Here is a 26,706-nt window from a genome sequence, read left to right as displayed (position 1 = left end):
TTACGAATGGGAGTTTCCTAATCTCAAACATAACTACAACTGTTCTATTCTGGTAGATGAAGAAGATGTGTTTCTTACCATCATTTTCTGTAATGCAAAATACCACAAAGGGCTGGCTTATTTCATTTTTTCGTTCCCTCACCCTCTGTTCTTTGTGGACTAAGGGAGTACACAGAGCACTATGTAGAGAGCTGGTGCTCATATCTGAGACAGAGGTGTTTAAACTACACTTTGCGTGTTGGGTAACTAAGTTTCAGACACCTTTTTAGGTAATCAGTTATGGAGACTTACTGCTGTGTAAAATGGAAGTGAAGGTCAAACTACTAGAATGCACCTCAAGATTGCAGAAGGTATCATTAGGAGAAGGACCACTATAATTGATTGTTACATATTGACAGGAAAAGGTTCAATAAAAGTTGGGTCTCTAAGTCATGAAAAATTCCATGGAAATTTGAATCAGATAAAAAAAATGGTTGGCAGATTTGAACAACCTGCTTATTTTTTCTTTCAGTCTTATGGAGTTATAATTGACATATAGCACTATAAAGTTCAAGTTGTACAGCATAATGACTGGACTTATAAGTATTGTGCAATGACTACCACAATAAGTTTCATTAACATTCATCATCCCATATAAAAACAAGAAAAAGAAAAAAGGTTTTCTTTCCCTTGTGATGAGAATTCTTAGGATCTATGCTCTGCAAATATACCACATAGCAGTATTACCTGTAGTCATCATGTTGTTCCACCACCCCTACCCATTGAACAGCTTGTTTTTTAGTTGAACTGAGAAATATTTATCTTATCATTTTGTCAAAGTAAGTTTGGCCTGAGAAATCTTAAATATTTCTAAAAAGAAAAACTATGTAATTTTTTTTATAGTCTCTTCTTGTGACAGTGAGGACTGCTCATGTGATTTTACGGTGAGTAGAAATTTGGGATGAATGTGATTGAGGTCTAATCATACAGCTGATTTTAAGACATAACATGTATAAGATATATAAAAATGTGACTACATCTTGCTCAAACCAAATCCAATTGTAATGTAATTATTAAGATGATTTTTCTCTGTCCTCTGCAGATATGTAATTCACCTCTGGGACCTTAACCATGAAGGGACATGGGAAGGAAAAGGAACATACGTCTATTACACGGATTTTGTCATGGAGCTCACTCTCTTGTCCCTGGACCTCATGCACCATATTCACATGCTGGTAAGTTTCCTCAGGAGGAGCTCTAAGGGAGAGCTAAGTTTTTCAGAATGAGGAACCCTGGTTCATATGTTAACAAATGAAACATTTGTGGATAAACTACTGAAGACTACAAAAATGAATGCAGCTGTGCCCCACCCTCTTTCTGCCACTGGGTGTAAAGCAGTGTCAGAGAACCACTTTGGCTGGTGCCCAGCTCTGGAGGAGTTTGCTGTCCTCCTAGAAGACTTAGTTAACTCTTCTGGGTAATTCTTCTAGCATGTAATTAAGGGGATACTGCTCCCCATCCTTTTGGTGGCTTCTCATGTTTAGGAGCTCTTGCAGTGTTAACTACTTCAGGATTCATAAATTTCCCATCTTTGTCATTACAAACAAAGTTTTTATATTTAATTTCTCCTACCTCATTGTTCATATTTTACTTCAATGTGCAAAAAGTTAACAATGTTGAGAACTTTCATTGGTTAGCACTTCAGTGATTTAGTAATGATGAGATCAACATATCTAGTGGGCAATTTATTTAAATTACAGGTCTATCAAAGTTGCATTTAAAATTACTGAGTTATGCAGCACATTTCTAAATTTCCTTTTTGAAAGTAACTCTGAAAACATACTTAAAACAACCATGTAGAGCTTTTGTAAAAAAATATGAGCCCTTCCCCTAAGTAAATGCCCAGAGATAACTGTTAACATTTTGTTGTATTTACTGCTTCTTTATATATTTAATAAATACATTCAAAAATTGAGATATTTTGGCCATATAGTTAATATAGTTTTTCTTGTTTAGCTAATGTATTATATATGTTTTCTTATGCTAGCAACCATTCTTCTAAACCATTTTAATACCTTCAAAATAATTCCATCATATAAATGTACAGCGTTCTAATTAACCAACCCTCATAATGGGATATTTTAGAGTATATTCAGGTGTTTCTGTTTCATATCTTTACACAATTTTTTAAAATCACATATTAGTTTTCTTTTAAGGTTGTTTTATCCTGCTTTTTTCACTTAACAAGTATTATTTTCCACTGTAATTTCGCTTCAAAAATGTTACATAGTTGACCCTTGAAGAACATAGGTTTGAACTGCACAGGTCCACTTATATGTAGATTTTTTCCCGTAAATGTTTTGGAGAGTTTTTTTGAGATTTCCAACATTTTGAAAAACATTTTCTTTTCTCTAGCTTACTTAATTGTAAGAATACTAAAATATGTGCTAATTGACTGCTTTTATCATCGGTAAAGCTTCTGGTCAACAAGCTATATTGGTAGTTAACTTTTTTGTAGGGCGGGGTTGAGGAGGTAGGTCTAAAGTTATTCACTGATTTTTGACTGCTTGGTCGGGGTTGGTCAGTGTTCCTAACACCTGTGTTATTCAAGGGTCAGCTGTAAATAACGTATAATACATTAATATGTAATTGTATTTTATAACAAATACAATTAATGACTATAATATTACATTATATGATTTCACGACCTAACTATTCCCCTGCTGTTCATTTCCTGATTTTTTTTTTTAATAATCTTGTGGATGGACATCTTTTTGCATGAAGCTTTTCAGTTTCTGATTAGTTCCTCAGGAGAGTTTGCTGGTGATGAAATAATATGTCCAAAAGCATTATATTATTAGGGTCATGAGATAAATATATGCATTTCCTTCCTGGAAGATTGTTCCAGTTCACCTTCACTAATAATTAAGAGTCGTTGCACACCTCACCTTCATCACTAGCATGCTCACATTCACTTTTATTGTGTATTTTTTTCTCTCTTGTTAAGTTATTTGGCAACATCTGGTTATCCATGGCCAGCTTGGTCATCTTTATGCAGTTGCGTTACCTATTCCATGAAGTCCAGCGGCGAGTCCGCCGGCACAAGAACTATTTGCGTGTGGTTGGGAACATGGAAGCCAGGTGAGTAAGCACAAGTTCATGTTGCCCAAGGTTACTCATTTTAGATCTTGAAAAATAGCATAACCCAGGTTGTATGAAAACTTGCTTTTGTAAACTGTTAACAAAATGGTGAAGAATATCCGTGTGGGCTCTGGAGAAGGACTGCCTGCGTGTGAATCCCCACTTTCTGTGTGATCTTAGGCAGTTTAAATTCCTGTGTCCCAGTTGCTTCATCTCCATGTATGACAGCAGAACCTTCTTCTTGGAACTGTTGGGAGGATTCAGTGGGATAATCCACATAATAGAATAAATAGTATGGATATGTGGTACCTGTTCAGTAAATAATTAGGTTCTTGTTGTTAGGACGTTACTTTTATCATCATCATTATTAAATGGAACCTTCCTTAGGTGTCTGCCCTTTATTTTATGAAGATGGGCCTAACTTATTCCTTACACATGCATGTTTGTACACATCCACTCACCCACTCTTGACCTCATTGAAGGAGGCACTTGCGAACCTGAGGCTAAGCCAAGCCTGAAGGTGTGAGATTAATGGGTATCCTATTTTGTGTCCACTGGAACAGTTTGGCTCTCTGGGCGTCTTAATTCCTCTGATCTGCCCAGAAAAGTTACCTCAAGTCATCTGTAACCAGAGCCATTATTTAAGACAAAGTTAGTTTCTATGTATATGTTTCTTATTTACTCTTTGATAAGCTATGAAGAGAGAGCAGGTGTAATGTTTTTGATGGTTGAAAATTTTTTACTAAACAAGATTCTTCTGTAACTGTGCTGTTAGGAGGGTGACATTTATGAAGTGGTGCTCAGTACACGTGTGGAGCTGACAGATTCCTGCTGGGCGTGTTTTGTTTTTTACAGGTTTGCGGTTGCAACTCCAGAGGAGCTGGCAGTCAATAACGACGACTGTGCCATCTGCTGGGACTCCATGCAGGCTGCCAGGAAACTGCCCTGTGGGCATCTTTTCCACAAGTAGGAGCTTCATAAAGGACCACCTGGGACTGGTGTTCTGGCCACGGCCTGTGGGTGCTTTTTGTGTCCAGACCCAAGACTAATCCTGGCAGAGGAGTGGGGACAGAACCTCAGAGGGGCCATGGTGCTGAAACTGAGTGGTGTGGGGAGCTTTGGCGTGTCCTCCTTTATCCCTCATCCTCTTCCCTACATGGCAGGACTGTTCCCCTGACTCACAGTTTGCCATCTTGATTTCTGGGTGTGCTGGCTATCTTTATATTCCTTCTCCAGTTAAGCTTTAAAGTATAGCAAATGTGCCTGTATGATTTAAAAGAAAGGGATGGGGATGAGAATCCTTGCTTTCAAACGGCTTATTCCCTAGTTAGGGCGGGAATGTTCTGGTTTTGCATTTTGCACATGCCTGAAAGCAACATAAAAACACAGGGAAGTGGGCTGAAGTGGGGACTGGACCAAGAACACTATACACAGTCGAGAATGACTTGACTGTTATCAAGGATTATAAAACAGGATCTTCTGAAAACCTTCTGGACTGGACTAGATGTGTGCATGGCACAGGTGCTCTCTTTCGGGTCGCAGGCCTCACTGCCTCCCGTTGTTCACTTTGCCAGCTCTCAGCGGGCTCTTGGCTAATCTAAGTCAGTCTGTTTGCACAATGGATATTTGTTGATGTTGATGGATCTGGAGGGATCCTTTGGCTTTTGGAATCTGTGATCAATTTTGCAGAGTAAGTTTTAGTCTTTACGTCTTTAATCTTTTCTTATTTTATATTCCCAAGTAGTTTTTCTTCTCCTCCTTTAAAGTAAGACCAGCTTTGGAGCTGGAATATCAGTAACTCAACCAATTTGTTGACAAATTTTTTTTTTATGTGCTGGGTGTTGTGTTTGGGTCTGGGGAAGAAATAAAAATGACAGTATGGTCTTTGCTTACCTGAAGCTTACAGCCTAATGGTGGAGTCAAACGTGAATTAACCAGGCACATTTGCGAGTGTGTAAGTATAAACTGAGATAAATGCTCTAATGAAAGGGAACATGGTTGTTGAGAACTTGCCGCAGTCTAACTTAACTTGGAGGAAGTGACTCCTTGGGATGAGTAGGAGAGGGTCAGCAAAAGGAGGGAATCAGGTGAAAGAGTGTTTGAGATCAAGGGAACTTTTGTAGCAAGAGGAAGAGAACCCCAGGTGACTGAGTTGGAGAATGAAATGGAGGAGTGGAGGGTGCTAAGGCTGAGGGGCCGGCAGGAGGCTGACCCTGCAGGGCATGGGTGCCATTGGAAAGGAGGCTGAGAAGCCCCTGAAAGTTTTTAAGTAGAGGTGAGGTAAGATTTGTTGCTTGCAACGGTCAGGGGACCTAGTTAGTAAGAGCTGCAGGGGCTCAGGTGCGTGTTGAGAGTAGCTTGGACTACCGTGGTGGGAGCAGAGTTGCTGAGCAGTGGGCATGTGTGAGGATTAGGAAGCATGTGGTGGTAGATTGACTGTGAGCGAGCCAGGAAACTACGTGGTGTCAGGCATCCTCGCAGTTTTGCGGCTGTGCCCTGGCAGGTATAGCCATGCTCTTTGTTGAGGTTAGAAAATCAGTGAATTCACATGCATTCTCCAGAACCATTCAGTTAGTCTGAAGGGGACTCAGCTTGGAGATGAGTAACTCACAGAATGTATTTTAGTCCAGAATAAATGTTTCCAAGCCTATGATTGGAGTGATTTTAGGATTTAATTTTTTTGATTAAGGCAAAATTCACATAGCATACAATTAACCATCTTAAAGGGCGCAACTCAGTGGCATTTAGTGCACTCACCATGCTGCACAGCCACTGCTCGCCTCTAGCTTGAAAATGTCTCCATCGGCCAGAGGAACACCCTGTACTCACTGAAGTAACCTCGCCCCAATTCCTGCCGTCTCCACCGGCACCCACCAGTCTTGTTTCGCTCTTAATGGAGTTCTCTATTCTGAATGGTTCCTATGAAAAGAATTATAAAATATGTGACTTATGTGACTGGCTTTTTTCACTTATAAAGTTTTTGAAGTCATCCAAGCTGTAGCACATATCAGTATTTAATTCCTTTTTATAACTAAATTTAAGTAGTTTTATAATAACTAAACAGTCGTTTACCCATTCATCCATTGAGGGACATAAAGGGTTATTTCTACCTTTTGACTATTCCAAGTAGTGCTGCTATAAGCATTTGTGAATAAGAATCTGCTTGAGTCCCTGTTTTTAATTTTTTTGGTTAAATACCTAGGAGTGGCTACACCACTTTATATCCCACCAGCAATGTATGAAGAGTTCCATTTTTTTCCCATGCTTGCCAGTACTTAACTGTTCTCTGTTTTTCTTACTATAACCATACTAGTGGATGGGAAGTGGTATCATTGTGGTGGAGTTTTTTTTGTTTTTGTTTTCTTAGTGATAATTTTTAAATGTAATTTATTTATTGTGATGAAATATGCATAACAAAATGTACCATCTTAACCATTTTTTAATTTGGGATCTTTTTTTATTGAGATATAATTGACATATAACACTATCTTATTTTCAGGTATACAACATGATTCAGGATTTGTATATATTATGAAATTGCTTAACACAATTGCTTAACATCTGTCACTGTACCTACAGAATTTATTTTTCTTGTGATGAGAAGTTTTAAGATCTATTCTTTTGGCAACTTGAAATATACAATACAGTATTACTTATAGTCACTCTCCTGTACATTACATTGCCATGACTTAATTATATTATAGCTGTACATTTTTATCTTTTGATTTCCTTTGCTTATTTTGCTCACCTCCACCCGGTCCCTGGCAACCAGTAATCTGTTCTCTGTATTGATGAGCTTGGCATATTTTAGATTCCACATAAAAGTGATAGCATGTAGTATTTGTCGTTCTCTGAGTTATTTCATTTAGCATAATGTACCCAAGGTCTATCCATGTTGTTGCGATGGCAAGAATTCATTATTTTTGTGGTTGAATAATATTCCATTATATACACACACACCACATTTCAGGTTGTTTCCATGTCTTGGCTATTGTAAATAATGCTGCAATGAGCATGGTGATGCATATATCTGTTCAAGTTAGTGCTTTTGTTTTCTTTGGGTAAATACCTAGAAGTGGAATTGCTGGATCATATGGTAGTTCTATTTTCAAATTTCTTGAGTAACCTCCATACTGTTTTCCATAGTGGCTGTACCCATTTAAATTCACACCAATAGTGCACAAGGGTTCCTTTTTCTCCACAACCTTGACAACACTTGTTACTTCTTTTCTCTTCTTGATAATAACCCTTCTAGCAGGTGTGAGGTGATATCTCAGTGTGATTTTGTCTTGCATTTCCCAGTGGTGGTGATGAGCCTTTTTTCATGTATCTGTTGGCCACCTGTAAGCTTGCTTTAGAAAAATGTTTATTCAAATCCTCTGCTCATTTCTTTTTTTTGGTATCATAATATAAAATCACATGAGCAGCATTTTGGTTACTAGATTCCCTCCATTATCAAGTTCCCACCACATACCCCATTACAGTCACTGCCCATCAGAGTAGTAAGATGCTACAGAGTCACTATTTGTCTTTGTGCTATACTGCCTTCCCCTTGCTCCCCCTCTGATGTTATGTGTGCTAATCATAATGCCCCTTATTCCCCTTATCCCTCCCTTCCCACCGATCTTCCCCAGTCCCTTTCCCTTTGGTAACTGTTAGTCCATTCTTGGATTCTGTCAGTCAGCCACTGTTTTGCTCCCTCAGTTTTTTCTTTGTTCTTACACTCGACAGATGAGTGAAATCATTTAATACTTGTCTTTCTCCACCTGGCTTATTTCACTGAGCATAATACCCTCTAGCTCCATCTATGTTGTTGTAAATGGTAGGATTTATTTTCTTCTTATGGCTGAATAATATTTCATTGTGTATATGTACCACATCTTCTTTATCCATTCATCTACTGAAGAACACTTAGATTGCTTCTATATCTTGGCTATTGTAAATAGTGCTGCGATAAACATAGGGGTGCATATGTCTTTTTGAAACTGGGATCCCGCATTCTTAGGTAAATTCCTAGGAGTGGAATTCCTGGGTCAAATGGCATTTCTGTTTTTAGTTTTTTGAGGAACCTACATACTGCTTTCCACAATGGTTGAAGCATTTTACATTCCCACCAGCAGTGTAGGAGGGTTCCCCTTTCTCTACATCCTTGCCAACATTTCTTCTTCCTAGTCCTTTCGATGGTGGCCATCCAAACTGGTGTGAGGTGGTATCTCATTGTGGTTTTAATTTGCATTTCTCTGATGATTAGCAATGTGAAACATCTTTTCATGTGCCTGTTGGCCATGTGAATTTCTTTGGAGAAGTGTCTGTTCAGATCTTCTGTCCATTTTTTAATGAGGTTACTTGCTTTTTAGGTGTTTAGGCATGTGAGTTCTTTATATTTTGGATGTGAACCCCTTGGATATGTCATTTACAAATATATTCTCTCATATTGTAGAATTCCTTTTTGTTCTGCTGATGGTGTCCTTTGCTGTACAGAAGCTTTTTAGCATGATGTAGTCCCATTTGTTCATTTTTTAATTTTATTTCTCTTGCTCTAGGAGATGCGAAGCGTTCAGGAAAAAGTTGCTCATGTTTATATTCAAGAGATTTTTGCCTACATTTTCTTCTAAGAGTTTTATGGTTTCATGACTTACATTCAGGTCTTTGATCCATTTTGAGTTTACTTTTGTGTATGGGGTTAGACAATAATCCAGTTTCATTCTCTTGCATGTAGCTGTCCAGTTTTGCCAACACCAGTTGTTGAAGAGGCTGTCATTTCCCCATTGTATATCCATGACTCCTTTATTGTATATTAATTGACCATATATGCTTGGGTTTATATCTCGGCTCTCTAGTCTGTTCTATTGGTCTATGGGTCTATTCTTGTGCCGGTACCAAATTGTCTTGTTTCCTGCGGCCTTGTAGTAGACCTTGAAGTTGGGGGGCGTAAATCCCCCCAGCTTTATTCTTCCTTTTCAGGATTGCTTTGATTATTCGGGGTCTTTTGTGTTTCCATATGAATTTTAGAACTATTTGCTCTAGTTCTTTGAAGAATGCTGTTGGTATTTTGGTAGGAATTGAATTGAATCTGTAGATTGCTTTAGGCAGGATGGCCATTTTGACAATATTAATTCTTCCTATCCATGAGCACGGGATGTGTTTCCATTTATTGGTATCTTCTTTAATTTCTCTCATGAGTGTCCTGTAGTTTTCAGAGTATAGGTCTTTCACTTCCTTGGTTAGGTTTATTCCTAGGTATTTTATTCTTTTTGATGCAATTGTGAATGGAATTGTTTTCCTGCCATCTTAACCATCTTTAAATGTATAGTTCAGTGGCATTAAGTACATTCACATTGTTCTTGCATCCATCACCACCATCCATCTTCATTTTCTCACACTGTAACCGTGTCCCCATTAAACTGTAAGTCCTCATTTCTCTCTCTCCCCAGTCCTTGGCAACCATCATTCTGTTTTCTGTCTCTGAATTTGACTACTCTAGGGGCCTCATATTAGTGGAATCATACAATATTTGTCCTTTTGTGTTGGGCTTATTTACTTAGCATGTCTTCAAAGTTCATCCATGTTACAACATGCTAGAACAAGTGTCAGAATTTCTTTCTTTTCAAAGGCTGAATAATATTCTCTTGTATAGCTGTGTCACATCTTGTTTATCCATTCGTCTGTCAGTGGACATTTGGGATGTTTATACCTTTTGGCTATCATGAATAATGCTGCTATGAACATGGGTGTCCAAGTAAGTCTTTAAGACCCTACTTTCAGGTCTAGATTCAGAGATGGAATTGCTGGGTCATATGGCAATCTTATTGTTATTTTGTTTTAATGATCAGTGATGCTGAACATCTTTTCACCTGCTCATTGGTCCTTTGTATATCTTCCTTGGAGAATGCCTGTGCAAGTTCTTGGCCCCTTTGTAATTCAGCTTTTTGTCATTTTATTAATGAGTTGTGAGAGTTCTTTATATATTCTGGATACTAAACCCTTATCAGATGTATTATTTTCAAATACCTTCTTCTATTCTGTAGCTTGTGTTTTCACTTCTTGGTAATGTTCTTTGATGCATATGTGTCCACTTTACTTGATTTATCTTCAACTGCCCATACTTTTAGCATCAAATCTAAGAATCACTTGCCAAATCCAAGGTCATGAAGATTTACCCCTGTGATTTCTTCTCAGAATTTTATTTAGCTCTTATATTTAGGTTGTTGATCCATTTTGAGATGATTTTTGTATGTGAATTGTAGTAGGGGTCTGACTTTATTCTTTGCATGCAGTTGTATAGTTGCCCTATTTGTTGAAGAATGTATTCTTAACCCATTGAATGGACTTGGCACCCTTGTTGATATCAATTGGCCATAGATGTTTGGGTTTATTTGTAGACTCTCAATTATATTCCATTGGTCTACATACCTATTTTTATTCCAGTATCATGTTGTTTTGCTTACAATAGTTTTGTAGTAAGTTTTGAAACTTGGAAATGGTGAGTCCTCCAATTTTTAAAAAATATTGTTTGGCTATTTTGGGTCCCCTTATATAAATTTGAGTGTGAATGGGCTTTTCCATTTCTGTAAAAAAGGCCATTGCAATTGAATAGGAATAGCATTGAATCTGTAGATCACTTTGGGGGGAGTATTACTCTTTTAACAAATTATGCTTTCCAATTCATGAACATGGATATCTTTCCTTAATTGTCCATAATTTTCTTTTGTTCAACCACACTTGCATTCCCAGGATAAATTCTTCTTCTTCATGTCATATATGTGTAATCTTTATAATGTGTTATTGGATTTGGTTTACTGGCATGTTTTTGAGTATTTTTGTGTATCCATAAGAGATACTGGTCTGTAATTATCTTCTCTTGTGATATCTGTGTTTTGGTATTAGGGTATTACTTGCCTCATAGTAAATGTTAGGAAGTTTCCTTCCTATATTTTGGAAGAGTTTGACTAGGACTGGTGTTATTTCTTCTGTAAATATTTGGTAGAATTACCCAGTGAAGCTATCTGGGGCTGGCATTTTCCTTTTTGGAAGATTTTTTTTTTTTTACTGATTCAATCTTTTGTGATAGGTCTATTGAGATTTTCTATTTCTTATTGAGTCAATTTTTGTAATCTCTGTGTTGTTAATAATTTGTCCTTTTTATCTATATTATCTAATTAGTTGGAGTACAATTATTTCTAGTGTTATAATTTTTTAAATTCTGTAAGGTGCTTTCATTTCTAATATTAGTTGTTTGTATCTTCTTTTTTTTTAGTCTAGCTAGAGTTTGTCAATTTTGTTCATCTTTTCAACAGAACCAGCTTTTGGTCTCTTTGATGGCTCTATTGTTTTCCTGTTCTCTAATTCATTTATCTCTGCACTGCTCTTTATTCTTTTCTTCCTTCTACTGGCTTTGGTTTTCATTTGCTCTTTTTCTAGTTACATAAACTTAAAAGTTAGGTTGTTGATTCGGAACCTTTTACATTTTATACATTTTGAGCTATAAAATTGCCTCTGTGTGTTGCTGCCACTGCATCCCAGAAGTTTTGATCTGTTGTGCTTTTGTTTTCATTTGTCTCAAAGTATTTTCTAATTGCCCAAGTGATTTCTTCTTGATCCACTGTTGAAAGTTACAATTGTATTTTAAAACACTTGCATGCCTTGGTGAAGAGAGCAAACCATTGTTCAGGCATCTTCTTGGTTTGCTTTACTTTGTACCTTTGGTTATTGGGTGGGAGCAGAATTGTGTGATGATAATTGTTATGTGCTGGTTTCAGCTTGTCAATAATCAGTGTTATGGCTGGACTGTCTGGGCATTGTGGTTGTTACTATGATTGCAAGATACCTTCACGAAACTTTGGAAAATAGAAGTTGATTACTCACAGGTCTTGAAGAGCACCTGGTACACCTGGAGCCACACAGTGTGAGATAGGGTGAGGGCCTGGGGATCTGCTTTTAGTGAGGTTGAGGGTGAGGCCCTAGGATTTCAAGGGCTTGCTCTTTATTGGTGAATTTTAAAGAGAAGAATGGGAATTTAAAGCTTGGGAATAGAAAAAACAAAATGGTCAGTTACTGAAATCAAAATCTCTAAAACCAAGGGGGTGTGCCTGGCTCTTCATCTAGTGTGTGGCCAGCAATATATTTATTTGAGGTGGTTATCTTTGAAGTCGTTACTTCGGTAATCAAAGCTTAATCCAGCACTTGCATTACAAAAAGAAATCCAGCTGTCAGTGCTTACACTACAGAGATCAGAGCAAATTCATTTTAATTTGTGGTGAAACTAAGTGTCTGGATTCCAGCAAACTATAGCTACAATTTGTTGCAGTAGATGATGTCTTTCCTAGACTTCAGAGTCCAGTGAATATTTAATTAGATTGAAGTATCATACTTAGAAGGAACAAAAGTACTTCTTCAATAGGATATCACAGTTAACGTAGAAAAATACCTGTTTTCACTAAAGTTTGGTTTCTTTAGCTGTGGAAGTCTGGCATTTTATTTATTTATTTATTTTTTATTGAGATATGATTGATGTACAGTCTTATGAAGGCTTCACATGAGCAACATTGTGGTTACTACATTTACCCATAGTATCAAATCCCCCCCAACACCCCATTGCAGTTACTGTCCGTCAACGTAGTAAGATCTAGCATTTTATTTTTAAGGCAACTGTCTAACTAGTTATACTCACATTAGAGTTTTTAGGCTGTTATATTTCATGTGGGAGGTTTTTAAGGAATATGAAATAAAATAACATTTGCCTATGAAAAGTGTGTCACAGTGGGGCATTATTGGAGGGCAAGGATCTTACACGCTTTCATTCCAAACAAGGCTGATTTTACTCGTGGTATGATTTAAGGGTGTCCACAGGGGGAAGTGAACTTTTAAAAAAACTCACTTATTTGGCTAATATTTAAATTATGGACATCAATTATAGGTACTTTATTATTTCAAAATGTGATAGAAATGGATGTACACATCCATTGTTTTGGAATATTGTCATACTTTCTGGCATAGAGATAGTGAGAAGGAGCTCCATCTTGGTCTCTGGGAAGGTTTTGACACACTTAAGTAACATTAGGGTGTAGAGACTCTGAGGTTCATCACATTATGGTGAGGCTCTCCTTTGTAATGTTATATGTGCACGTGTTCACAGAAAACAAAAAAGACACAGGAAGTGAGCACTTCTAGTCATTGCCTTGTTGTTAAGCTCTTAGAAGAAAGCTAGCATATTATCGTGGAATGGGAGGGCTCTTGGAGATCGTAGAAGGAAGGTAATGTATTGTTATAAAATGGAAGGGGCCTTGGAGATCACTTCATACAACCGTCTCATTTTTGGACAGCACAAGAAGAGTGTGCCATGGCTGTGGCATTATCATCTCCTGAGAGAGGGCAGAAGAAGCTTTCAGCCTTGTGGGGAAAGCAGAGTACAAAGAGAGGAGGGTTGAAGAAGTCAGGGTTGTAGACGTGAGGGAGAGGTAATAGGTAAGCGAGGTGAAGATGAAAGTAAGGACCTGCGGGGTGCGATACTTGAGGACAAAGTGCTGTTAAGGGAGAGGGGAACTGAGTGAATAAGGGTCCCAGAGCAGTGAGCTGGAAGGAGAGGAGCTTTACTTAGACAGTGAGATCTTTAAATTTGGAAGAGAAGGCAAAGTTATGGCCGTGTTAGTGGGTGACTCACAAAGTAGAGTGAGAGAACAGATCATTGGAATCGAGGGTTCAAAGACACCAGCGGCCAGGGTGTTGGATGATTCCGCCTCCTGGATTTTGAAGTAGCTAAATAGAGTTGGAAAGGAAGGTGGTTGCCAGGTAATGAAGTGCTACTGAGGGAAGGTCGTGACCAGGAGCCTGGTAAATGCCCACATATGTTAATGAGTTAGCGTTCACAGCAGAATGCACTATAAATATATTAGAGTGAAGTAGGGCAAAGAGGTAATGTCAGCAGATGTTTCTCAACATTTAAATCTCACTAGTGATAAACAGAAAGTAAAATGGCAGCATATTTGATATGTTCAGAATACTTCTGGTGAGTTCACTCAAAATTTGCTAAGCATATCTTATTTTGGACTTTGGTAGCTCCTGTCTTCGTTCCTGGCTAGAGCAAGATACCTCCTGCCCAACATGCAGAATGTCTCTTAATATTGCTGACAATAATCGTGTCCAGGAAGAACATCAAGGAGAGAACTTGGATGAGAATTTGGTTCCTGTAGCCACAGCCGAAGGCAGACCTCGCCTAAACCAACACAATCACTTCTTTCATTTTGATGGTTAGTTGGTTCCAACCTTTAAAACCATAATATCCAGGGAGTTTTCTCTTCTAAGGGGATGCTGTTCTAATTATCAATTAGCTTGTAGAGGGCAGTATAATACAGTATTTCCATTTTCATTGATAGTGTTCTGTAGATAAAACACTGAGGAGTTACTTCTGTAACTGCCAGGTGTTCTCTGGATTGTGTGTGAATATGGGTGGGGATGAAGGCAGGGAGGAGGAGGTAGTAAAATTGAATCAATCATGCCTGTAAGGAGCACGCCTTTAATAGTTAAGTGTTAGTAATAATTTATTGCATTAGTGTAAATCGTCAGCATGTAACGTACTTAAGCATGTAACGAAGTGTTACCGAGTATCCTTTCCAGTGAGTACCAGAAGCAAAATCAGAGCTGGCACCCTGTTTCTTTGCCTATAAAATATAAATGTTCTGCCCTCCAGCAGTGTTAAAAGGAGTTATATTAAAAAACATACATAAAATGCTAAGGCCCTGGGTCTTAACTCATATTGCATTGATCTGTTGCTGATTTTCATCAGTTCCAATACCAGCAAATTCTGTGAGTTCATAATCCTTACAGTCAGACAGGTGTCCCTGGAATTTTGTTAGGAGGAGTGCTGCTTACATCTCTGATTTGAGTTTCCAAGGGTGGTGCATGGTGGGAGTGTTGGCACATGGGTGCAATTCCTGGTAGAAGGAGTCATGGAGAGTAGAGCCTAGTCTGCTGGAAGAGGTGAGAGCTGCTTTGCTGGCTGGGGCAGAGATGCTGGAGAGCTTTAGAGGGCTGCTTTGGGGGCTAGTGAGGCCTTTACTAGGTAATACTTCAGAAATCTACATGCAGATCTTGGGCATGAGTCCCAGCTGTCCAATCTAGTATCTTATAAATTACTATGAAACTTTAGTCAAAATAGAAAAGTCAACTTTATTTCTTCTTAGTAAGTACATGAAATCAGTACCCAGTGTTTTAATGGACAGGATCAAGGACGTGGCTTGAGGCTGCATGGATCCAGGGCTGCTGGAAAGCAGGAAAGCCCAGTTGTGAAGCGTTCTGGAATCTGTCTTTCAGATCCTGGTCACCAGAATTAAATTATGTGATCTTGGACAAGTCACGTAACTTTTGAGTGCCTTGGGGACCAACGGCCAAGGGAACTAGAGTCAAGTCTCTGAGAAGAGTAAGATGGAAATAATAATAGATGTATCCTGTGGGGTTTAGAGAGGATGAAATGAGCTAATCCATGTGAAATTCTCCACACAAAGGCCTGGTGCAGAGTAAGCTCTTGTGAATCCCAGCTGGTGTTACAGAGTGATATGGAGTAGATGCCCCTGGGAAAGAGGTCTCTTATGTGCTGCATTCTCGTTTGCTTTAGGGTCAAGGATTGCGAGTTGGCTGCCGAGTTTTTCAGTTGAAGTGATGCACACCACCAACATCCTGGGCATTACCCAGGCCGGCAACTCCCAGCTTAACGCAATGGTAAGGACTGCTAACTGCCTAAGGATTAATAACCAGGAGTGAGAGAAAAGCTCGGAAGTGGGTATGACCTTGCTGGCTTTCTTCTGTCCTGGCAGAATAGCATGATTTGCAGGGGCATTTTATGCACCGAGGCCACTTAGATTCCTGTGTTCTAAAATTTGAAACTGATTCTGAAACCAGCTGTCATTGTACTTGAGTGGCAGATAGTCTGTCCTTCTCTGATCACTACTAGGTTCACTCTGTTGTGATCTAGGCCTATCTTGATTCTCCTTGATTTTTGCCAAATGTATTTAGAGAATTATTGACTGGAAAGAATGATGTGCCTTTTATCAAAAATTGTGTTAGACCTACTAAATATGTTTCCTTGATCCCTGACCCCACCTTCTCCCAAATAAAGAAGTACAAACACACAAACACATACATGCATATGTGTTTGTGGGCTATTGGCTCACGGATATTGTTCAAATACTTGAAGATGCTTTGTATTTTTCCTAAAACGTTGTCATATGGTGTGTATTTTTATTTTCCATGTTGGAGAAACATGTTTCACTATTGTTGAAATTTAGTGTTCATTGTGATTATGAAGCAGGGGTCTTAAAAGGCTAACTACCTTATGCTTGGATAGGACCTCTGGCTGACCTGAGTCAACCTGGCCTGTAGTTCAGGAAGTCATTGATTCATTTGTTCATTCATTAACTTATCTTTATGTATTTATTCAATAAATGCATATTGAAAGCCTGGGGCAGGCCCTGTGCAATGTAGGCAAATTGCATAGCATCTGCCCTGTACATCAGATAGATGTGAACCATACTCTCAAGAATCGTAAAATTCTAGCTGGGGAGACTGCCTATAAACACAAATGAACGAGGTCATTGCCGTGGGTGGCAGCAGGGCGGGCCATGTGGCAGAGTGTGGGGGTTATTAAAGGACTGTCCAGGGAGGGGCTCTGAGGGATGACAGTTAAGCGCAGCTGGGAGGCCAAGAGGGAGGAAGATGGGGGAGGGGTTGGAGGTGGTGGGAACAGTCAGTGTGAAAGCTGGAAGGTGAGAAAGCGCTGGAAACTGAGAGGTCATTTTGCTTGGAGCCCCGCAGGTTGGGAGCTAGATTATGACATAAATTGAGATCGCATCAGCAGATCATGTAGGGATTCGTAGGCCACAGTTCAGTGGGATTTTATAATGAAAGTTTCAAAGGCCATTGCAGGCTTTCTTCCTGCCCCCGCAGACTGACAGGACATGTAACGGAGAACCTGCTCTGAAAGAATGAATTCCAGTGCACAGGCAAGGGAGGCAGCAGACCAGTTGGGCAGCGGCAGTTCAGGTTAGGACCAGGGTGTTGGTGACAGGATGAAAGGAAGTGGCAGATTTAAGATACTTTCGGAAGATGAGCTGACAGGATTTGCTGATGCTTAGACTTGGATGGAGGGATGGGGTTGTGGAGGAAGGAGAGCTGACATGCTGGCTTTTGGTTAAGCAGCTGAGCCAAAGGTGGTGCCATGCACTGAGACGGGCAAGGCCTTGCAGAAGGGGACTGAGTGGGAGGGACTCTGCATCAGCCTTGGCTGGGGCTGGGAGGTCTGTGGGATGGCCGAGTAGGGATGTCCTCAGGCAGTTGTGGCCCTCGGGAAAGAGATGGCGCTGGAGATCACATTTGGGAGTTTTAAGTCTGTCCGTCTCATGCAAAGTGAGGGCTGGATCTCTTCTAGGGAGAGAGGGTAGCTTGCAAAGAGAAGAGGGCTCAGGGCTGAGGTCAGGCAGAGAAGGGAGGAGCCGCGGCAAAGACTGAGAAGGAAGGACACCTGGAGAAGGTGGCAAGTCAAGCAGGTGGGAGTTCTTAGAGGATGAGGCCAAGAATGTACATGTGGGACTCGGTTGAGTGGAGGGGGTTGGTTAGCTGGAGAAGAACAAGCAGTTTGTGCGGCCTGAGGAGTATACGAGATTATGGCAGATTGAAAGCTGAGTGGGAGCTGACGAAATAGACAGGTTCTAGCAGTATGTTATAAAAGGGAGTATGTAGAAATAGGGAGGTGGTAGCTTGATAGAGATATGGTATGAGGAAATTTTGGTTTCTTAAAAGGTTTTGTTTTGTTTTTATTTAAAGATTTTTGTCCAGGTCATTTATCCACAAGTTTCAAAACCTATAGAGGAGTTATTCAGTGAAGTCATGTTCCCATCCTTTCCTCCATGCACCCCCACCACGCACCCCCATAACAATCATGGAATCGTACAGTATTTGTCTTTTTGTGACTGGCTTATTTCACTTAGCATAATGTCCTCAAAGTTCATCCATGTTGGAGCATCTGTCAGAATTTACTTCCGTTCTCAGGCTGAGTAATATTCCATTGAATGGGTGTATCACATTTTGTTTACCCATTCATCCATTAATGGACATTTGGGTTGCTTGTATCTTTCAGGTGTTGTGAGTAATGCTGCCATGAATATGGGTCTCTTTTGAGACCCTGCCTTTAATTTTTTTGAGTATACATGATGTTATTATTATTATTACTATTTTATATCATTAATGTACAATTACTTGAACAACATTGTGGTTATTAGACTCCCCCTATAATCAAATCTCCCCCACATTCCCCATTACAGTCACTGTTTATACATGGTGTTATTTTTTAAAAATAGATTGTAGCCCATGATTGTATGTGAATAGGAACGGTCACTAGGAGGGGAAAGATCAGTGTGACAGAACAAATAGAAGAGTTAAAATGAAGGAGCAGAGACCTTGAGATAGAGGGCAGGGTTGGGAGCTGGAGAGAGAGAGAGAGGGAGAGAGAGAGAGAGAGAGAGAGAGAGAGAGAGAGAGAGAGAGAGGGAGAGAGAGAGAGGCATTCACCTTTGTTAATGGGGAGGGATAGAGGTGGCTGTAGGTGTGTTGTTTTAGAGATATGGCTCTAAAAGGTGTGACTTATAATAACCAAGTGATGGAAGCCATCTAAATGTCCATCAGAGATGAATGGATTAAGAAAAGGTGGTGTATATATAACAGTGGAATATTATTCAGCCTTTACTAAAGAAGGAAATTTTATCACATGCAATTTGGGTGAGCCCTGCAGACGTGATGCTAAATGAAATAAGCCGGTCACAAAAAGACAAATAGTGCATGATGCCACTTTTCCAAATTAGTCAAACTCTTAGAAAGAAAGTTGAATGGTGGTGACCAGGGACTAAGAGGAGGCTGGATGGGGAGATGCTGTTCAGCGGGTTTGGCGTTTCAGTTTTGACACGTGAAAAATTTCTACAGCTCTGTTACACAGTTATGTGTACACTTAAAAATGGTTAAGGTGGTAAACATAGGATGGTAAACTTCATTAAGATGTTATTTATTTTGACACATAATACAAGAAAAAAAGGCCTGGTTTCCTAGTGGCTCCTGCTTTCTCAGTGAAGCACTTAGCCAGGCCAGCGGCAGAGTGACAGTGACTTCAAGATGGGCACAGGTGGCCTGTGAGTGTGGTAGCCTGATGCGGCCCCTGACGGCTCACATCAGGCTCTGTGTGGATGCTCTGGGGTCAGTCAGGCAGCTGGTAAAGCACTGTGGGTGGATTACTTCGCTTGCCTCCTTTAAAAAATCAGAATTCATGGGCATGTAACCCTCCTAGGGATTAGAATTAGGTTCTTGGAGCGGGAGTGTTTATAATTCTCATCAGGCCCTGACTGTTCTTCCTCCAGTTCCATGATGGATTGGACTGGCCTATTTATAGCACAACTAATTTACTGGAAGCATACATTTTTATGAAGGTCCAATATTTAGCTTACTGGGTTTTCTAGAATAAAAACTTTGCTCTAGTAAAATAAATCTTGGGCATTTTTTTCATTTGGGAAATGAGGGGGAAGCTGTTTGAGAATAGAGAAGAATGTTACCTGATTATTAATGGCCCTTTTCCAGTTAGCCTTGCTTTGGCCAGGGGAGAAACGATCAACTCATATTCATAAGCAATGAGGGAATCGCAGAACATGAGGCAGCTGTGGTCCTGCTGGCACTGCCGGTCTCACCCTCCTCCACCCCGTGATGACTCTGAGCAGGGCTCTGTGCAGGCTTCACTGTGATCTTTTCTCTCCAGGCCCCGACATTGAGGCACATCCCCCCTCTCTCTGTGGTTGGAAGGATATGTTCCTTGGGAGCAAATATCCCAATTGTAGACTTTGTTGTGCCTCTAAAATGATTATATTTTCTCTCCTCTTTCCTTTTTTCTGTTGATTACTGGGGCTCTTCCACAAATAAAGCCTTGAACACAAGCATTGCAAAATATGTGCACATATATGGAAAACAAAACGCAGAGCCTCTTTGATGGAAGCAGGGGTGGTGGCGTGCCGAGGCCTGTGCCTGCTCACCCTGCACACGTGCCTCACCCGAGAGCCCTGAGAGGATTCTGAGGCATTTCTAGAGTACAGTGTGAAAACTAGCTCCACTGTTAGGAATTTACATTCATTACAATCTTTTTCACACCGAGATATAATTGACATCCAGATTCACTCATTCTTAGTATCCAATTCTAGGAGTTTTGTCAAACTCACAAGGCATGTGTCCATGGCCATAATCAAGGTCCTGAGCAAGTCCATTCCCTTCCCCTAAGTTCCCTTGTGCCACTCTGTGGTCATGTCCTCTCTCCACCCCAGCGTCTGGCAACCCCTTAGCAGTTTCCTGTCCCTGTAGTCTTGCCTATTCTGGACTGTCAAATAAGTGGAATCATACAGTACATAACCTTGAATTGGGTTCTCTTACTTACCGTGATGCATTGAATTTCCATGTGGGTGTGTATCTGAAGTGTGTTCCTTCTTGGAATTATTTATCTAAGAAGAATGCATTTTTATACTTGAGTTATACTGAACTTTAAAATGAACTCTTTTTAAAACTAGAATAGTCCAGTTGAGTCTGTTTCCAGATCCATCTGGGTTTCTGCGCTCTTTTTATTTTGAAATTGATGCTGCCCCAAGTTATCTGCTTGGCATCCTGGAAAAATACTAAAATGAGTGCAGTTTGCTGGTGATCTGCAGAACAGAGGTGGCCCCCTACCGTTTGCTCAAGGCAGGACAGCTGTGCCGAGCTTACCACCCGCTGTGGCCTGGGCGATGATTGCTGAGAGTGAACGTTTCTGTGAGCTCCATGTTTATTCCACAGGCTCACCAGATTCAAGAAATGTTTCCCCAGGTTCCATACCACCTCGTACTGCAGGACCTCCAACTGACACGCTCAGTTGAAATAACAACAGACAACATTTTAGAAGGACGGATTCAAGTACCTTTTCCCACACAGGTAAGTGGGGGTTTTAAGCATGACAAATGGATTCTGTCATCACAAAGATTTAATCATCTGGGTTGACTTATTAGTTACTTAACAAGTGAGTATTATTTATAATTTGGTGAAGAGTCCTGTGAATTCCCTAACTTTCCAGATTATGACTGGGAACATGTACAGATATATCCCCCAAAGCAGCCTGTCCTTGGCAGCCCAGGAGGTCATAGCATCGGTTCCTCTTGGATTTGGACAAGGATTGGCAGCCTTTTTCTTTAAAATGCAGAAATATTTTAGGCTTTGCAGACCATACAGTCTCAACTCTGTGTTGTAGCTCTAAAGCAGCTGCAGACCGTGTATAAATGACTGTGCCTCACTGTGTACCAGGGAAACTGTATTTACAAAAATAGTTGGGGGAGTGGATTTGGCTCTTAGGCTGTGGAGTGCCAGTCTCTGGCTCTAGAAGCAATGCTGTCTGCCCCTGGCTGGCTTTGCACATTGGTGCAGTTTTCCTCAGCTAAGCTATGAGAGCTCTATGAGGCTTGTACTCTTGACTGTTTTGAAAAGTTCAGATCTCCTGATCCATATGGTATAACACCTTTGAGGGGTACAAGAAATATTATTGGCATTTTAAAGCAAGTTTTCTGGCAGGACCAAGGATCAAGGAATATATATATATATATATATATAAAACCAGAGAATCATTTATGAAAAAATTACTCAACTTTGTATATAAGAATATATTGAAATCTAGTCATACAATCCTAAAGCTTGAGACTCTGATGAGGAACAAGCCTGGAGTTGGGAGTCAAAGGAGCTGGGATAGGAGACACGGCTCCCAGACCTTAGCTGTTGGCTTGGCCTCTCTCCAGCGTAGACCCTGAGACAAGCATTCACATCCAGTAGTCAGTTTGGGGAGTGTTACAAAAAATAAAGGCAGCAGGGGGGCCATGAGATGAAACAGGGCAGGTGGCCAGGAAAGGGTTGTCCTGCAGGTACCTGCCCAAGGCTGATCCCTCCCTCGGGCCCCCTGGGAGGTGAAGAGCAGGGTGTTCGTACACAACTTTCCATCAGCCCTTGGGGGCTGTTTGGGGTGGCGGTGGGGAGAGTTACAGGATTGCAGCCTGAGTGCACCCTCAGGCGATGAGGTGCAGAAACTGGCCACCAGCACTGAGGCAGCGAGGTGGGAACCAAGAACAGCAGGCCCTGTTTCATAGGCTGTGAAGAAGGTGAGGTGAGCTCGCCAGGGCTTTTCCGCAGCTGTCAGAGTCACCGGCTGTTGTCCTCCTGGCGGTGTGCAGCGGCCATTACCTGAAGGGAAATGGAAAGTGGAGCCAGTTGGTAACTCTCAGACTTAGGCTTCAGGTGCCTTCGTCTTGTCTTTAGTCTTTGCAACATTTTCCTTTCTCGGCTGCTGCAGACTTTATTAGAGCTGAGGCCGTGTTGGGGACTGTAGTTCCCTCTGCACCCTGAGCTTTCCCTGTCCCTGTGCCTGTCCCTGTCCTTCAGCTCTGGCAAGTGCTGTAGTGTCTGTGGTACGGTTTCTCTTTCAGCGGTCGGATAGCATTAGACCTGCACTGAACAGTCCTGTGGAAAGGCGAAACGGTGACCAGGAGGAGGGAGAAGCTTCTGCACAGGTGAGGAGGGTGTGGGATCAGGGAGGGGGATTGGGGCACCAGCAAGGGCCTCCCCTGTCTGTGAGGCTTGTGGCAGGAGCGTCAGAGAAGGCCGTCTGCCAGTACGTCTCCATGATTTAGGAGAACAATCCAGCTGTGCCTGTGAAAGCCCAGGTGCGGCGGATTCTCTCTAAGACCCAGAGGGGACAGGGGTTGTGTACTTGCTGGCCAGCCCTGCCACCTTGAGCTTGAGTGGTAGCATTAGGAGAGCAGAGGGAAGCTGGACGGGTCCCATGTCCTCCAGACATTAGGGCATATAAGCAGGCCACAAGTTCCCTAGAAGTCCCCCTCACTCATGGCTGAAGACAGGGATGGGGCGGATGACCAGGAACTCTTAAAAATAAGCCTCTCAGCCTCTTATACCTCCCTTCTATCGATGCCTAGAGAGGGTCACTAGGCTGACACCGGCCAACCTGGGTCTGTGTGTGGTAATGTAAGCATGATGGTCGGGCACCTGCCTAAGCATGGGGGGCACCTGGCACTGTCTTGGCCTGCGGAGTTCAGCCAGAACTGAGAGAGTTCTTTCTAATATCCTGTACACAAGAAACCATACAACCTTTTATCTGTTTAAAAAAAGATCCTTAGAATTTGCCCTTTCTATCTGCTTGACTCTACTTTGAGAGTCAACTTGAGGGTATCAAATTTGTGCAGTTAATGTGATCAGACTTGTTTCAATATTAGGGCAGTGAGTAAAATTGAACAGAAAATTCCCAGAATGTAAATGAGCACTTAACTTTGTTAATGATTTTCCAAAAGTACAGTTTCTAGGAAGGGAAATGTCCCTGTTTTTCATACTGGTCATCATTGCCTTTTATCCCACACGTACCGACCATCTAGCCTGTGTACCAGCACCTAGTGGTACACAAGCCAAGCACAGCAGCTGGTCCCCCCAGCCAGGAGACCGTATCTGCCGTTGCACATGTGCTCGTGGTTTCCTGTCTGGCGGCAAGCCTCCATGGAGGGCTAGAAGAGCATTTTGGGGTGCTCTGGTCAGGTTTTGGAGCTGCTGAGGAGAGTGCCTGTGCTCACAGTGGTCCCTTGCTTCCTCCGTGTCCAGACTGAGCATATGCCTCTGGACCTCAGTCCTAGGCTAGAGGACACCTTGGACTTCAGCGAAGCAGAAGTGGAGCCCAGTGAGGGGGAAGACTTTGAGGCTCGGGGGAGCCGCTTCTCCAAGTCTGCTGATGAGAGACAGCGCATGTTAGTCCAGCGCAAGGATGACCTCCTGCAGCAGGCTCGGAAGTGAGTTGATTCTCCAACCGTCAAGGGTACAAATCTCGAGTCAAACCCAGAGGCTTCAAGTCCTTTGTTGTGTCAGGCCCACATCTTGTGTTTTAACAAATGGTAACTCTGAAAAACCATTACATGTCACCTAAAAATTTAAAATTTCAAACCTTTCTTGAAAAACCAAAGGATCTGATAACAGACGCTGGGCCTGCCTGGTCACTTCCAGTGGACTGCTGCTGTCAGTCACCCCCTGTGGACATCTGCAGCCACACTTACGTGGTTAGCACTTATGTACTGGTGTGTGCTAAGCCCTTTGTATTACTTCAAGTTCCTAACAACTCTAAGAGGGAGCATTGTGATTGTACCCATTTGATAGACTTAAAGCTGAAGAAATTGAGGCCTAGGGAGGTTAACTCTGGCCTGGTATCTAGTTCCCAAGCCCTCACTCTTGGGCACTGGGCCCTGCAGCCCAGCACTGGGAGCACAGACGGCTCATCTGTGTCGCCCCACTCCTGGGTGGCCGCAGCTGGAGCCCGGAGTGTTCTGTGGCTGTTCAGGGGCTTTGTGTTTAAACTCCTGAGGACAGAGCCAGTGTCTTGTTCAGTGGGTGGGTTTGTTGCCCAGCACTGGCCTTGCGAGTGCGGGGCCTACGTGCATGGGGCAGGGGCGGAGGAGGGAGGGGCTGACCTGCCACACTTCCTCCCTGGCGCAGGAGCCCTTGCTCTGTTCAGGGCCAGGTGTCTTCCCATGGGATGGTGCTGAGTGACAGCTTCATGAAGGTGCCCAGAAAACGGGGAAATTAAAAATAAACACCCTCTGTGCTTCTCTATATGTTCAGAGCCTCCCTTAGCTGTCATACTAGTCCTTTGTTTCTTGTAGGCGTTTTTTGAACAGAAGTTCTGAAGATGACTCAGCCTCAGAGAGCCGCCTCCCCTCGGAGGGTGTGACCTCTGACCCTGTGACCCTGCGTCGAAGGATGCTGGCTGCTGCAGCAGAGCGCAGACTTCAGAAGCAGCGGACCTCCTAGCGCCTCTTGGCCTCCCTCAGCCACCGCCTCCTGAGCAGTGTGCCGCTGGAAGAGGCCTGCTCCTGGTTCTGCCTGCTGGTTGAAGAGGCAGGCTTGACTGCATTGCTGCTGTACAAAGCATGTGGTCTCAATAGTGTTTGGACAGCTGACAACCTTAATCCTTTTTTGTAATACTTTCTATGTGACAGTCTCTACCCTATAGAAACACTACACAATCATTTTAACTCTAGGCATGCTCTTTTCTGGCATTGACTGGACTTCTTAGGGGCGGGGGAAGAGCAGAGGAAGTGGGCAACCAGAGACCCTGAAGCAGGCAGCTTTGATGACTGCCTTATGCATAAGTCACAGCAAATGCTGGTTTCTTTAGCACCAAGTCTGGCAGGAATCGTGGTTGGGGGTGTGGGGGAGGATTCATAGCCAGCAGCGTGGCGACACACAGCATGAGCCCAGTGCCCGGCAGCGGGTGCTTTCCTTTGCCACGCTGCTGCTCTTCTTGAGGAGGGACTCGAGCTACAGAGGCCAGAACTGTGGGCCGCTGGACCTCTGGACCAGCAGGGCATCTTGGAAGAACACTCCTGGTTTGCTACCCAGGCAGAGGAGGGGAAAGCCTAAGGCCATGGCGTGAGAAGGGGCCGCTGGTCCCAGCACATCTGGGGCTCCTTCTGAGCCCCCAGTCCAAAGCTGGCTTCGCTTCCATTAATGCCGGTGCTCCCACTTCTCCCAAGTACATCCTGCATCTGTCCTTTCCTCTCTGCCTTTCATTGCCTTCCCTGGACATGGGGAAGTTCAGCACTGGAAGGGTTAAGTGGCAAACTTTGGTTTGTGGTTTTCATTCTTTGGTCAAATAAATTAAGCAATGCCCACAGCTACAGGTTTGGTTCTTGAGAACACCTGGGTCCTGCAAGATGGGAAAGTACATTTTGGAGGTCTTTACTGAAGAAATAAAAAAATCTCTTGTATCTGTCTTCCCTGGAACCCTTCCTTTTCACAACTGTGTTCCTATTGGTTTAATTACATATAGAAAGGTAAGATGTTGAGTACACCTGCTCTGGAGCAGACCCAGGTCCCGAACCTCTTCAGATTCTTCGCACATTTAACTTTAAGGATTGAGACGCAATCATAGGTTTACCTGGTTCAGCTTTGTGTCCTGTTGGATTCAGTTTTTTTTTTTTTTTTTTTAATATTTGAAAGCATAGTTTTATGGCAGTCTTTTTGGGAAGAATCCAGTATTATATAAAATTATTGGCAAAGTTAAATGTATTTTACATTAAAAAGTTTTTAGGATGTTGAAAACAATTGAAAAGAGTGATGAGTAAATGTTTAGGGTGAGGTAATTTATTTCAAAACTTTCAAAAGCCTTATCGTGAAATGCTGTCAGTAAATTTCTGTGATTTTTAAAAAAATTTGTTTTGCTGAGAGCATAGCTGTTTGTTTTTATTGTAAAACAGTAATAATAACAATAAAAGCCAACTCTTCTAGTGTGCTGTGTGTGGTCAGAAGCTAAGGCAGTTTGTTCTGGAGATGCCAGTTAGGTCCCGTTCTGATGCTGTGTGTGCCATTGCGGTTGGATGATTTTTCCATCCTTATACTTTGCCTGTTGCACATTTTAAAGGTGACAGTAATTCCCTGGGATCTTATGTTTCAGATGTTGGAAAAAAACTGGAGCCAATTTTAGAGGGTCTTCAGACACGAATAGAG

General features: G+C 41.8%; 1 protein-coding gene across 1 annotated transcript in view; it reads left to right on the top strand.

Annotated features, from left to right (window-relative positions):
* The window catches only part of AMFR (autocrine motility factor receptor), a 41,498-nt gene extending 15,009 nt beyond the window's left edge, over positions 1-26,489 (top strand). Inside the window, exons 5-14 of the mRNA XM_037001442.2 lie at positions 883-923; positions 1,082-1,214; positions 2,987-3,120; positions 3,976-4,086; positions 14,176-14,366; positions 15,731-15,834; positions 20,965-21,099; positions 22,632-22,715; positions 23,812-23,996; positions 24,861-26,489. Coding sequence (XP_036857337.2) covers positions 883-923; positions 1,082-1,214; positions 2,987-3,120; positions 3,976-4,086; positions 14,176-14,366; positions 15,731-15,834; positions 20,965-21,099; positions 22,632-22,715; positions 23,812-23,996; positions 24,861-25,008 — 1,266 coding nt within the window. The 3' untranslated portion in view covers positions 25,009-26,489. The remainder of the gene's footprint in view (positions 1-882; positions 924-1,081; positions 1,215-2,986; positions 3,121-3,975; positions 4,087-14,175; positions 14,367-15,730; positions 15,835-20,964; positions 21,100-22,631; positions 22,716-23,811; positions 23,997-24,860) is intronic.
* The last annotated feature ends 217 nt before the right edge of the window (positions 26,490-26,706 follow it).

The sequence above is a fragment of the Manis javanica genome, chromosome 17 (assembly GCF_040802235.1).
Source record: "Manis javanica isolate MJ-LG chromosome 17, MJ_LKY, whole genome shotgun sequence".
In the NCBI taxonomy this organism is placed as follows: domain Eukaryota; kingdom Metazoa; phylum Chordata; class Mammalia; order Pholidota; family Manidae; genus Manis; species Manis javanica.
The sequence above is the reverse complement of the archived record's forward strand: the minus strand, read 5'-3'. Positions and strand labels throughout refer to the sequence as shown.